Below are 13,225 nucleotides of genomic sequence, written 5' to 3'. Positions count from 1 at the left end.
GTTGCAGCCAAATGTTTCATATCAAACACAAATGGATCATTAGTATAGTCTTCATACTTTTAAAATAATAATAATTTGGTGTATTTTATTTTCCTTTATAGCTAGTCAATGAGAAGCTTGTGTTCATGTCATTGACAGTCAAATGGATTTCAGTATTAGAAACCAAGTTCATGATAGAGTTGAGTATAGAACAGCTTTTAATAGTCTCTGGATTGAAATGGACTTTGGCTTTGTTAATAACTGATGTTTTTTAAATGTCATCTATTGTTTTTATTCAGAATTTGTGAGATAATATTCTTCTCACCGTTTGGATTTCAGCCTATAGCTGATTGAAAAGATGAGTTGTATTTTTTTAATTCAGAAAAAATAATGTACAACCGGACCGACAGGTTCTTAAACTTGACACATGTGAAGAAATGATGGCAGTTAGCCAGTATTTTTATGAGGAACTACAACTATATAAACAATTTAACCAATTGTTATACGTTTAACCACACATTTACATCTTGAGGTTTTTTTCCAGAATCGCATGTGGCTGCACATATCAGGAATACATTTAGCAAAACTATGAGAAGCAAAATCATATAGACATAAATCATTTTTTACGATTAACATTTCAAACCCAACTTCTTGTTTTCTTCTGCTTTTTTATCTTCCTTGAAATCTTGGTGTATGTATATGTTTCTTAAATATATATAATTTTCAGCACTTTGGTCATCTGTGTTTTTTTAAATGTGTTGGAGGATGTGTTTCGAGATTAACACGGCTTTACCGGAAACTCCATATGATCTTAAACAAACATACTAGTGGTGTTTAGGAAACCAAACAATTTTAGGAATGTCTCGTAGACTCTGATGAGTTTCTCTTTAGTCACATGTGCTGTTGTAGAAGCCTGGAGGCACGAAGCAAGCCGGAAAGAAAAAATGTCTTTAATGTCTCCATTAGTTCTCCAAAACACCAACGGCATCAAGTTTCCAGAAAGAAAGGAATGGAGAAAGAAAGACAAAAAGAATGAACCACTGAGAGAAATTAGATTGAATGTAAGGTTGGTCTCACGTGTGTCCTCAATTCTGTAATAAGTATCTGAGATAAAGTGGATACACAACAGTGGGCTTCATTCAGTCTTTTGAGCTGTGAAAGCTTTTGAGCTTTTCTTTGTGAGAAGTATCACTATGTGAACTTGAACCGTAGGGATGGACGTGTTTTGTTTGTCACAGATTGTTGTGCTCCTTCATGTGATGTGATCCAGTTGTGTGTCATTAGAGAGAATACAACACATTATACGCCGCACCGCCCACATCCCGGCCCAAACGCTTTTACTCTACCCTTATGAGAAGCTTCTCAGTTTCATTTCATCAGATAAAACCTGAAATACCAGATGTTGCGGCCCTGAAGAGGCGGAGCCCAATCGCTGAAAACAGGAACTTAGGGATAAGATGATCCAAAGTCCACAGCAGGCACACCTGAGGATATGAACACAGACTGGAGATGTGAAGCCGGTTGGACTCTGTCCTTCTGTTATGTTTGTAGCGACTATCACTTCATGTTCCTTCAGGATTTTTCCTTTCGGTGGACATGAGATTGTTGGAACGTTGACAAAGATGTAAGATCTGTAGACGGATGGTTCAATGACATCAGCTTTGGATATGTGTTCCCTAAGTGCCGTGGTGCTGCTTCTCTGTGCAACTGGTGAGAAAAATCATTTTTTTATGTCTTAGGGGCTTTGACATCTGTCACTGACGGTTGAATTGAGAGGATCTATTGCGCATGGATATTCGTTGTTTTTAAATCCACTTTTTTCACTCATATAAAAACACGAGGAACAAAAAAAGGGAGTGAAATCTTATTTAAAGGAAAACATTCTTAAATGAGATGATATTCTCTTCGTGATCTTTGGATGACAAACTTTCTGCATCTTAGATAAAGGTGTGATGTTAACTTACTACACTAGAAAAAACAAGTAACGCATTACAATAAAATCTTACATTTTGCCTAACAAGAAAATCCTGAAATTTGTTTTGATTTGTGTTAAGTATTTGTCATTTGGTATTAATTTTTTGAAAGCATTTTTGCACATTTATTTGCACATTTATTACTGGTTCCAGTTAATGGGCTGTTTCCATTAAGTAATAATAACACAAGAAAAACATGATTTTCTTTGGTTATCCTTTGTGCAAATAATCTCTTCCGTTTTCATACAGTACATCATTGATTAAGCATATTTATTTTTGTTTACATGAAATATTAAACTTATAACACGGTGCTCTGGAACAGATATTCCCATATAACAACCACTCACAATTTGTAACACAAATCATTTCGACCGGCACGGTTTAATATTACTCAAAAATGTAATATAATATGTCTTATAATCCCTTCATATTTGCAAATGATTCAACCAAATCGTGTGTTCTTGGCGTTTGAACGTCATGTCTTACCGTAAAACCAAAAGTAAGAGGATTTTCCTTGCAGAACGTCTGTATTCCTTAAAAATGAGCTTAAAATGATTTCCAAAAACATTTTCGAGGTATGTAGCCGAATTAATGCACAATGAACAAACATGAATAATTATATTGGCATGAATAAATGATATTGTTTCTTCATGTTGACAAACGTACACAGACCTGTGAAATCGGATCACTCTTATTGTTGTGATTTTCCGCGTGTTTGTAGGAGTTTGGTGTCATGAGTGTAATCTGACGAAGCCGTATTTCGAGTCCAGGAATTTTCACCACATTCTTCACTGGAATAAAGTTGATGTTCCGGGTGAAGTCGCGCTCTACAGTGTTCAATATCTCACGTGAGTTACAGTATATACACACTACACATACACTGTGCACATATGAACTATTGCATTAAGAGCTGTAGAGTGAAAAAAAGAGTTCAAGTGCTTCATAACGGTGAAACAAAACAAAATGGGACTCTGCAATCAGTCTTCTCAATAGTCTGTGTTTGGTGTTTTGTAGGTATGGCGTGCCGTACAAACTAGCGCCGTGGTGCCAGAACATCTCAGTTCCTGTATGTGACCTCACAGCCGTGATGATCGTGACTGACGTGACCACGAGATATCACGTCAAGATCACCGCGGCCGGACGATGTGTGGGAGAACTCCGGTTCTATCCTTATGAACAAAGTAAGATATTCGGACTGAATTCAGACCAGAGTCCCACCCTGACATGAAGAGTCTGGAGGTGTTAATGAATGTAGATCGTGAATGTCTGGATTTGAGTAAACCTGATGAGTAATGTTTGAGTTCGTGTTGAGATCTTCACTAATATTGACTTTCGATTGCAGACGAGACGAATCTGAGCTCAGTTTACACATTGTTCTCTTGTTCTTTTCTTTGAGACGCAGAAGAGATGTGTTTAACGTTTCTATTTGCTCTCCATTGAATCTCGATGATGTTAAGGAGAAATCATTTAGATATTAAAATGAGACTTAAAGGGATAGTTCACCCCAAATCTAAATTCAGATTGTTCCAAACGTAAAAAGTACACAAAGAAAATACATTTATAAGAACCGATCTCATTCCCCATTTACTGCCGTTTACTTTGATGAGATCGCTCTGGTTGCTGACATTCTTACAAATGTCTTCCTTTGTGTTTAATTAAACATGAAAGACATTTATGCAGGTTTGGAACAATCTGAGGTCGAGTAAATGATGAGAGAACTTTCATATTTGTGTGAACTTTCCCTTTAAGGAACGGATTCTGTTTGCTCTCCATTTAATCTCATAGATGTCTAGGAGAAATTGAGATAACAAAAAGATTTCATCTCTCTCTGTAGCCGTTCTGGAAGCTCCGGAGCTATCTGTATCGTGGAATGAAACTTCTCTGAACGTGGCGGTTTTCCCTCCGATGGGTCCAGAGAATGACTCCATACAGAACATCAACTGCTGGGGAGTCTGTCAGCATCCCATGAAGTTCATCGTTAACCTGACGCAACCCAGGTTTCATGCCGGAAGGGTCAGTATTCATGTTAACACAGTTGATGCTCTCTTATAGCATTTTAGATGTCATCTGTGGATGGATCTTTAGATGAAATGTTTGTGTCGTGTGTCTCTGAAGGTGTACGAGAGCACGACCGGTTCGGTTCTCGTGTGGCCTGTGGAAACACATACAGAATATTGTGGAGATGCAGTTTATTCCTTCACACATCCCAGTTCACCTCGACAGAGTGATAAAGCCTCATTCTGTGTGACCGTCACAGGTGATGATGAATCTGACACAAACTGTCTTACAGCCAATACGTTAAATGTCTTTGAGTCACAGCTGTATGTCCTTTCTGCCTGTGCGTGTTTCTCTTCTTTGTTTCCTATTTCCAACCTTATCTCTCTCTTTCATTTTTCTTAAATACACAAAACAGTAATCAAATATCAAAATAAGAGTCCAGATTATATTATGTCATGGATTCATTATTCATTATTATAAATTGGGCATACAAAAAATATATTTTGCATTATTTTTAATAATATTTTAATATTTTCTTATTTAAGATATTAAGATTTGTTTTCAGTGTCTTTCCTCAACGTTCTTTAGGCAATTTTTGTTCTCTACATTTATCCGTTTACAAGCAATTTCACATGAACGTGTTTCAGAGATGTTTACGTACAGATTTTTTAAATATATATTCATTAATCTGTGATTTTATTTGTGATTTTTTTCCAGCACATAACTCCTGGTTTCATATCGTTCTGTTGCCAGTTCTTCTGGCTGTGGTCCTGCTCATAATCTTACCCATGATTCTCTGTCAACCGTCTCTGAAGAGAAAGCACATTTGGCCAAACGCTCTCGTAAGTCACTGGGTCACATTCACGTCTCCGCCCTGTTTTATCGCCAGTTTGACAACAGGCTTGAGTTTCTTCTAATCCTCCTAAAGGAATGTGTCATGACTGGGTACGGCTGATGGGATTTAACTGACGGTCACGCACAACTAAGAAAAAGCTCAAGTTCAGACACACAGATGATTTATTTACTTGATTCAGGAACGAAAGTGAAGTCGATTTAACTACAAAAACAACACACGGATGAATAATAATGACGAAGCAGCAAATGAATCTCAGCACACTCAGGTGCATCATGGGATATCTTTAAAACAGTTTATAGTATTGGATTCTTGCTTTTACATCATTACATCATTATCTGCTTGAACTTGAATTGATTTGCGATTTGCAAAAAAAAGTTTTTATGTTTTACAGAACGCACTCGCACCTACTTAAAAAACATAGTTTTATAATAATTTATTGGCACAGCTTAATCTTACATCAAGTAATTGATGTTTGCTCAGCTTGAGGTCTTGTGAAACCGCACGTTCATTAAACAACGACAATACATGTTTTCATTCGTTTTCATTTCCCGCTGGATTTGTGTGAAAACTAAATCCGGAGACAAAACGCGTTTTAGAAACAGGTGGTCTTTCGATCACATTTCAGCTTTCTCAGTTCATTTCAAATGGTCCTGTGGCGTAACAAATGAGTTTGTAAAGTGCAGATATTTAATGCTTTATGCATAATCATAATCATCGTTTACTGTAGGTAGTGAATTCTGTGGAGTTATTATCTGTTCTTCTCTTTCTCTGTCAAACAGAAGCTGTCAAAGAACAACACGCTTCCATTCAGTCCTGATGCCCTGGAGAAAATATCCAAAGTGGAATTGTGTTCCGGATTCATTGGAAACCTCCAAAAGCTTGATCTCCATCCCCCTGTGGTTCCGACGGGGTCAAAGTTCACGGATAATTGGAGCGGTTATGCGTCTCAGGACTCTCGTGATCAGGAAGCGGCGACCCGCTGCTCGAGCGGTGAGCATTCGGTCAACTACAGTATGATCGTGGGCGTCCAGATGCCGGAGAATTCAAAATTATCCGGTCCGGAGTTTGTCTGGCCCAAAGAATATCATAACGTCTCGGACACCCACAGCGGGCCTCTGGTGCTACCTGTTATTCCCGCTGCTAATGGTATGTTGCAGTTAAATGGATTTTTATCTCCGCCGGATTCGGAGACTGGGTCTCCCACGGAAGGTTTAACTTTTTCCGGAGAGAGGACGCCATTGATGACGGATCTCTTTGTTGAAGACTCGAGGTGTCATTCAAAGTACCTGCCTGTAGATGTTTCTAAGATCTCCAAATGTCTTTATCCTGATCTCACACCGGTGGTGTCCAGCTATAGGCAGAACTGGATGCCCGGGACACCCCTCGAGGGACACGAGGGCCTGAGGACGTATATTCAGAGAACGGGTCACGTGCAGGGCACAAATGAAGTTCAGGAGGAGACGAAGAAAGACGAAGAAGGCGGACAGAATTTTCTAGACAGATGGATGGTAAAAATTGAAGGTTGATGTCTGGATGTTGCTCGGTTGGTGCTGGTCTGCCATCTTTGCTCATGGGCATGAAGTTCAGGAGATAAGCTGAGCCAATCGCACGACCCGTAAATGTCAGGTGACCAATCACTCTGGCGCGGGAAAACGGACACCTGGTCATGCTGATGGTTTGCAAAGGGTTGTATTAGAATCGCACAAACTTTAATGTCATTTCTGCGGTTTTTGCATCACTAGCTGGAAAAAAAAATCCCGAACACTTTCCTATGTTTGCTGTTGGTTAAGCGGACAGATCTCTAAACACTCGTATTGTGTTTTAATAGAAGAGAGAGTTTTAACCTCGTGTCTGAATGATGCACGTTTCGTTTTTGGTGTGCATGTGAAGCTGAAATTGAAGGAAGCGTTTAATAGGAACTGTTCACAGCAAAACACGAAACTTCAGACGTCATTCACATCCATTGTGTTGAATCCAAGTCATACAGGTTTGGAACGACACAAGGGGATAAAAGGATGACATTTTCTCCATCAAACAAAATACATATTTCAACACGATGCTGTTTTACATTACCCGAATGTGTGTAGATAGTTGGAATTGTTCTCCTGTGCAGTTTGACTGAAAACATATTTATCTGTAGCATTGCTGTTTGTTCAAGTGTTGTGTTGTCCTGTCCAGTCATTTCAATTGTCACACGTTCAGCGAATGAATCACAACTATACCAGCATTTTAATAATAACATTGAATATAGGTTTCATTGTGTCTTTAAAGCTGCAATCTGTAACATTTGTAAGTTTATTTGTAACATGTTTGAGAGATGATGACACAGAGACATCCCAGATTGCAGCTTTAAGCTTAAATTACATTCGTTGCGTCAATTTTAAACGCTGGAATCTGTTTATTTATCTGATTTATTCTGGAATTCATTAGAAAATGTTAAAGGCGGGCATTGAATAGCAAGATGAAGGCATGTGGTTGATTCAAAGACTTTCCTTTAGAAACCATCATGAGTAATAAGACCAGGCACGTGTCTTGAACAGCACTGTATATAGTATTCGTTTTCATCCACTTGAAAATGTTTTGACAAAAGGGATTCGTCAGTTATACATTTACATGTTAATAATCATACGAAGGACTTTCGAGACGTCAGGTAGACCCTGATGGACACATCATTACAGTGAATTTGCATATCATACGAAAGACTTGTTCCTCGAGTTCGCGTGATGAACTTCGTAGGGTTTTTTTATGTCATGTGACTATGAGGAAGTCCAACGGGAGAATAAAAGCTCTTTGTTTGGAGAGAAATTAACATTCTACAAGACTCGCTTCAGAGACGTTATAAGAAAGGTTTGCCATTCAAACCTGTTAAAACTATCATGTTTTTTTTTGCACAATTCGCGACCCTTAGACGGCACTTTTATTTAAGTGACACCACTGGTGTTGATGCTGTGAGTTTAACTTTACGTATATTTTAACTGTACAGGATAGTTCACCCTAAAATCCCTTTCGTGTGGTTGTAAACTTGTGTGTGACTCTTTGTTCAATGATACACAAAAGAAGATTTTTTTGATACATTTATAATTGACGTCAGAGTTTAAACTGGTTATGACATTTTTTTTTCTTTTGAGTTCTGCAAAGGAAATCAAACAGGTTTGACATGACTGAGAAAATAATTTTGAACTATCCCTTCGTGAACAGTAAGTTGGTGTTGTAGTGCATTATTCGCATTATTCACATGTCACATGTTTGGCTGTATAACTCGGGTTCATGTTCACTGTACACAGTGCAAATAATACAAAGGTCACAGTTCTGTAAATATCTGACAGCTCCAGTAATATATGACAGAGTTCAACTGAAATATGATGATTGTTTAGTTGTTCAATAAATGTATTTTCATAATACTCTGTGGTGCATTTTTGTGATATTTTTATGCATTACATTAATGATAATGACTTTGTTTGCATGGCAGTAATAACATTTAGAGAGAGAAATAAGCTCAATTATTATGAAAAATATGAAGTCAAATATAATGTTTATTTTACATTAGTTGTAATAATGATTTTCACAGTTCATTACACATCATCTGTGCTTTGAAAGCGGGTCTGAAAGTGTGAAATGTTTGACCCACACAGTTTCTATTCATCTCATGTTTGTTTGACGACTGATCCTTAAAAATCAGAGAAGAGATAAATCATCTCATGCTCATTATTTCATAACCGGTTGTTATTTATCAGGGGTGGAATGTCAACGTTCATTGCTTGTTGCATTTAAACGTTTCCTATTATCTGAAGACAAATGATTTGTCATGTACTTTAAACTTTGAAACGTCAGTTCGGTTTCGGAATGTTGTGAGACATTGAATATAAAAATAGTATCAATGATGTCAGTGTATTTATGGTGGATTGTTTTACCGTGCTCACTACTAACTACTTACTAACAGCTCGGAGGTTTATGTGTTGATGGATTTTAATACAGATGTGTTTTAATATGTTATCCCAAAAACTTTTCTTTTGAAGAGAAAGGAGACGTGCTTGAGGGTGAGAAATTCTGCATTGTAATGCCAGGAGGGTAATTGTGGGTGTTTTTTTCGTGTGTTCGGTGACATCGTTTGTTGCTGTGCTGTTGCTAAGGTGTTTTAAATTATCTGTTTGTTGTTTGCTTTGTCCAAGTCAACACACCCCAACCAATGTCTCCAGATAAGACTCGGCTCCCTCACGACAAATGATTTTATTTATGCATAATAATGATATTATATTTAATGTTGCATTTATTACATAATGCCGGTAATATCGATGCAATTCTTTCGTTTTGAATGGGTGTGTTAGCTGCTGAATAATCAGATTTCATGACATTCATCCCTTTTAACCCTCTCACAGACACGTTTGTTTTCTCTCGGTCTGAGACCCCTGAGCTGATCATGCGCTGATGTTATCTCAACTGCTCAGGTATGAACGTATTAAGTCATGTGAGTGCAGAAAACTATCAGAGAGCTGTTATTGCGTCATTAAGACGTCTCTCTGTTGTAAGTGCAATGCATTATGGGAATCAATAGCTAGTTGGGCTGTTAACTCTTAGTGACATCATATTGAAACATCTCTGTATGTATTATGTTGCAGAATGCAACAGTGTTTGTTTTTTAATGCTTATTAAAACATTTATTTTTGCATATTGATCAATGAAGCATACTTTATGTGGTGTGTGTTTATTCAGTCTGTGGGGGTCTTGTACAGTATCACCGTACACAGTATGTGCTGAAGGGTACTGACGGGGGATTTTTAAGCGATGACGACAGAATCAGTCTGTATGGGAATAGAACAAAGAATACAAAAATAGTTTGTGAATCAGAAGAGATTGAAGCCGTATGATATACACGATCAATACACATTCACCACGATTGCCCAACAGTAAGCATCGTTTAAGAAGGATAGTTCTAGTAAAATAAAACATGTTTGACTGATAAAAGCGTGCAGGGGGAGTGAAAAATGACGGCTGACATTTGGGTCTGAATCTTTCATTTGAATGTTACTTTACTCAATCTCTCTCTCTCTCTCTCTCTCTCTCTCTCTCTCTCTCTCTCTCTCTCTCTCTCTCTCTCTCTCTCTCTCTCTCTCTCTCTCTCTGTGTGTCTCTGTCTCTCTCTGTGTCTCTCTCTCTCTCTGTGTCTCTCTCTCTCTGTGTCTCTCTTCCTCTGTGTCTCTCTCTCTCTGTGTGTCTCTCTCTGTGTCTCTCTCTCTCTCTGTGTCTCTGTGTCTCTCTCTCTCTCTCTCTCTCTCTCTCTCTCTCTCTCTCTCTCTCTGTGTGTCTCTGTCTCTCTCTGTGTCTCTCTCTCTCTGTGTCTCTCTCTCTCTGTGTCTCTCTTCCTCTGTGTCTCTCTCTCTCTGTGTGTCTCTCTCTGTGTCTCTCTCTCTCTCTGTGTCTCTGTGTCTCTCTCTCTCTCTCTCTCTGTGTCTGTCTCTCTCTCTCTCTCTCTCTCTCTCTCTCTCTCTCTCTCTCTCTCTCATGTTTTTGCCCTGTATAGGCTTGTGAGAGTGAGTAGTATTGTTTCACCCGTCACAATGGTCCCGCAGTTGTTGTTGTGTTTGTGTAGTTTGGTTATTCTTAGTCTCAATGTCACAGATGATACTGGAGTGTGCTGGCAGCCCCTCACCACATTGTTTACTGTGGTATTTCTGCGGCAGGTGGAGACAATAAACGCTTATAAATAACTCCTTGTGAAAATGTACCATGCTTTTACCACAGTAACCTTTTTTATTGTGGTAAGTTAAAACTACAGTTAATGTTCCAAATCCTTCAGTTTCCAATGGTACCGTTGTAAACACTGTATGAGTGTCGATGGACAAGGTGTGTTTCATGTGTGTGCACTGGGTTAATGAACTATATGATGCTGTGAGATAAGCTTTATAACTTGAGAGTATATGAGATCTTTTGTGTGACTTAGTTTCCACTAACAAGCTACTTTTTCCTACAAGTGATGATGTAACGTGACAATGAGTAAACATGCAAAAACATGTTTTATGTTAAATTATATTAACAGAGAGCTTTTACTCTTGAGATGTGAGTGATCATTTATCCGATATCGTTTTTCTCAGTAGCTTGCAGTTGAATGTGCTTCTTTCCACAGAGCATCTTAACTGGACCCAACCCCCAAAAAGATCTCAATATGAAACATCTGAGACTACATTGAAATGAAACACAACTGAGCACTCCATCAAATCTCCTGAGCCATGAAAGAGAAACTTTGTGTGTGTAGTAGCTTGACAATCTCAGAAGGAAAATGCAAGCATCATATCTCATGTGTCATTTTTCTTCAAAAGCTGTTGATCCGTGTGTTTAATATTACTGGTCATTGTGTGTCTGCCGATGATCTGTCTGTTGAGCTCACTGTAAGTCTATCTGGATGCTTTGAATTGAGCGTGTCTCTCGCTCTATATTTATCACCTTGAAGAGAAGAGGAGGGAGCATTGTTGGGTCACGCTGGACTGCTGGAGGTCATCCTCATTCACAGAGCGAGACCGACGGAGACGAAGGTGAGCAATAAGAAGAGTTGAACAGAAGGTTTAAGAAAGAAAGGTCGAGATTATTCTGAAGGCCCGAGGAGCGTGAGTACATTCTCAAAAATCCTTGAAACAATTGTGTTTGTTTTCTCAAACCGAGGTCATGCTTTACTACATACTGTCAGATGTTTTGTTCAGCACTGGGTCATTTTAGGAGATTTACAATCAGCCAGGTTTCTTATAGCCATATGGGTCATAGCTGATCCCAATCTGCATACCACTCGAAGTATTCAAAAGTCAAATTTGTATGTTTCAAATAATAGTGTGCTGAAATAAGAATCCTGATGATCTACATCCGGTGAAAATTCAAAGTGTGTATCCATAGACACTCAAACGGTTAATACTTCTCGTGTGTACACCGTGTTAACCTAAGCTTAGTGTCTGAGTTGAATTAAATGCACTTGTTTTATATTGCATAAATATGTGTGGTATTAATTGCCACTTTTCTGTCATTTCCGAATATGTCGACTCCTCTTCCACGGGCTCATGGGATGGTGTTCATCAAATTATATGGATGTAGGTCATCCGGGTACTTTTCGCACACTTATTTGTGTCTGCTTTATAGTATGGATGTAGGCATTTTCGGACGCAACGATGGTATGTTGAATTTAGTTTTCTAAAGTACTCGGATGTTCGAAATGTGGATCCCTGAACACTGAAATATTAAAAGCACCAACAAACGCACAACGCCACCATGACAACCACCCACAACATCCTACAGTAGGAAATGCATAGAAACATTGTAACAGATGCCCAGAACACTCATACTGGCATGAGCGGCCATTACAGAGGGAAACACCTCCGAAGTTATTGAATCACAACATGGGGATTTCGCTTCTTTGTTTGTTGGACCAGTGGTTTTCGACACTGAGAACCATAAGGAACCAAAAGAGAAAACTATAGTGTATTTCTCATGAGCACATTCATCTTCCAACATGTTTTTCCTTCAGTTTCGTCATGCGCTCAGAGATGCTGTTGTCTGTTCTCTGGAGGACGGTCAGACTTGCTCTTCTAATGACAGATCAATGGCGATATGATGCAAACTGACCTTTTGGACAGAGTGTTTTGTGAGAAACGTCTGGATCAGGAAGCTGCTGTCATTCATTGAATCCAGCGGGAAACAGCACTTCTCACTTGATGATGGTAATGCAGGTGCTTGTAGCGACTTCCGGGTAAATGAAACCATCCTTCACCAGCGACCTGATTCTGTTAGGATTCACGAGGGGCGAGAGCGGCACCGCTGTGATTTATGACTCCGGGAGTCGTGCGGGCCCAGAGCTAATGAATTATTATTCTCACAATATAGCTCACAAAGGGACGTTTAACAGGATTGTGACCCAGTGTGTGTCTCAACCGTCACACTTCTAGACGGAAGAAAACATATCCGAGCCACACTTTAGCCCAAAAATGCAAAGAAAATAATTATCAAGCAGATGAAGCAAAATAAACATGTTCACAATCAAAGATGAGATCTCTTTTACATCTCTATTGTTTTACATCAATGACATTAAATGTGGAGCAAATCCAAAACTTTTACAAAACTTGTCTGCTATTTCTCGCAAGTTTCTGTCATTAGAGTTTCAGTCCGCAATGTTTCAAACTGAGATCAGATTTGTCACATCTGTGGTGTGGTTTGTTTTTAGGGTGTGGTGTACATGTCTTTATGTGGAAATGACAGATCGGTATCTTGCGATGTGGAGCGAGCTGCTTTGAGTCTGTTCCTCTGACAGCTGTGCTCTTCTGTCCTCATACAGGTGCTGCTGATAGCTTTGCCATGGCAACCAAAATAGTAACATTCCGTTGCCAAGAGGAACAGATGGACCAGATGTCGCACGGCATGGAGATGTCCTCCCAGATCAAGAAGA

The 13,225-nt window shown here is 38.9% G+C and overlaps 2 protein-coding genes across 2 annotated transcripts in view; both read left to right on the top strand.

The window, feature by feature from the left end:
• Nucleotides 1–1,410: 1,410 nt before the first annotated feature.
• ifnlr1 (interferon lambda receptor 1) lies at nt 1,411–9,489 on the top strand. Its single transcript, XM_079470374.1, has 7 exons — nt 1,411–1,689; nt 2,674–2,800; nt 2,967–3,133; nt 3,787–3,965; nt 4,068–4,209; nt 4,668–4,792; nt 5,586–9,489. The coding sequence occupies exons 1-7, from the start codon at nt 1,629–1,631 to the stop codon at nt 6,330–6,332; spliced, it is 1,548 nt and encodes a 515-aa protein (XP_079326500.1). The 5' UTR covers nt 1,411–1,628; the 3' UTR covers nt 6,333–9,489.
• Nucleotides 9,490–13,134: 3,645 nt separating this feature from the next.
• Nucleotides 13,135–13,225, top strand: part of myom3 (myomesin 3) — a gene marked incomplete at its 5' end in the record, with an annotated part of 36,038 nt that continues 35,947 nt past the window's right edge. Inside the window, one exon of the mRNA XM_079470370.1 lies at nt 13,135–13,225. This exon is cut by the window's right edge and continues 16 nt beyond it. Coding sequence (XP_079326496.1) covers nt 13,135–13,225 — 91 coding nt within the window.

The sequence above is a fragment of the Barbatula barbatula genome (genome assembly GCF_947034865.1).
Source record: "Barbatula barbatula genome assembly, chromosome: 12".
NCBI lineage: Eukaryota > Metazoa > Chordata > Actinopteri > Cypriniformes > Nemacheilidae > Barbatula > Barbatula barbatula.
This window is presented reverse-complemented; position numbering and strand designations above follow the sequence as displayed.

What these genes read in the sequence shown, in the direction of transcription:
- ifnlr1 (XM_079470374.1), top strand. Translation starts at nt 1,629, where the DNA reads ATGACATCAGCTTTGGATATGTGTTCCCTAAGTGCCGTGGTGCTGCTT. An exon ending in GCTGCTTCTCTGTGCAACTG is followed by an intron (nt 1,690 to 2,673) that starts GTGAGAAAAATC and finishes GCGTGTTTGTAG; the next exon opens with GAGTTTGGTGTCATGAGTGT. An exon ending in GTTCTATCCTTATGAACAAA is followed by an intron (nt 3,134 to 3,786) that starts GTAAGATATTCG and finishes CTCTCTCTGTAG; the next exon opens with CCGTTCTGGAAGCTCCGGAG.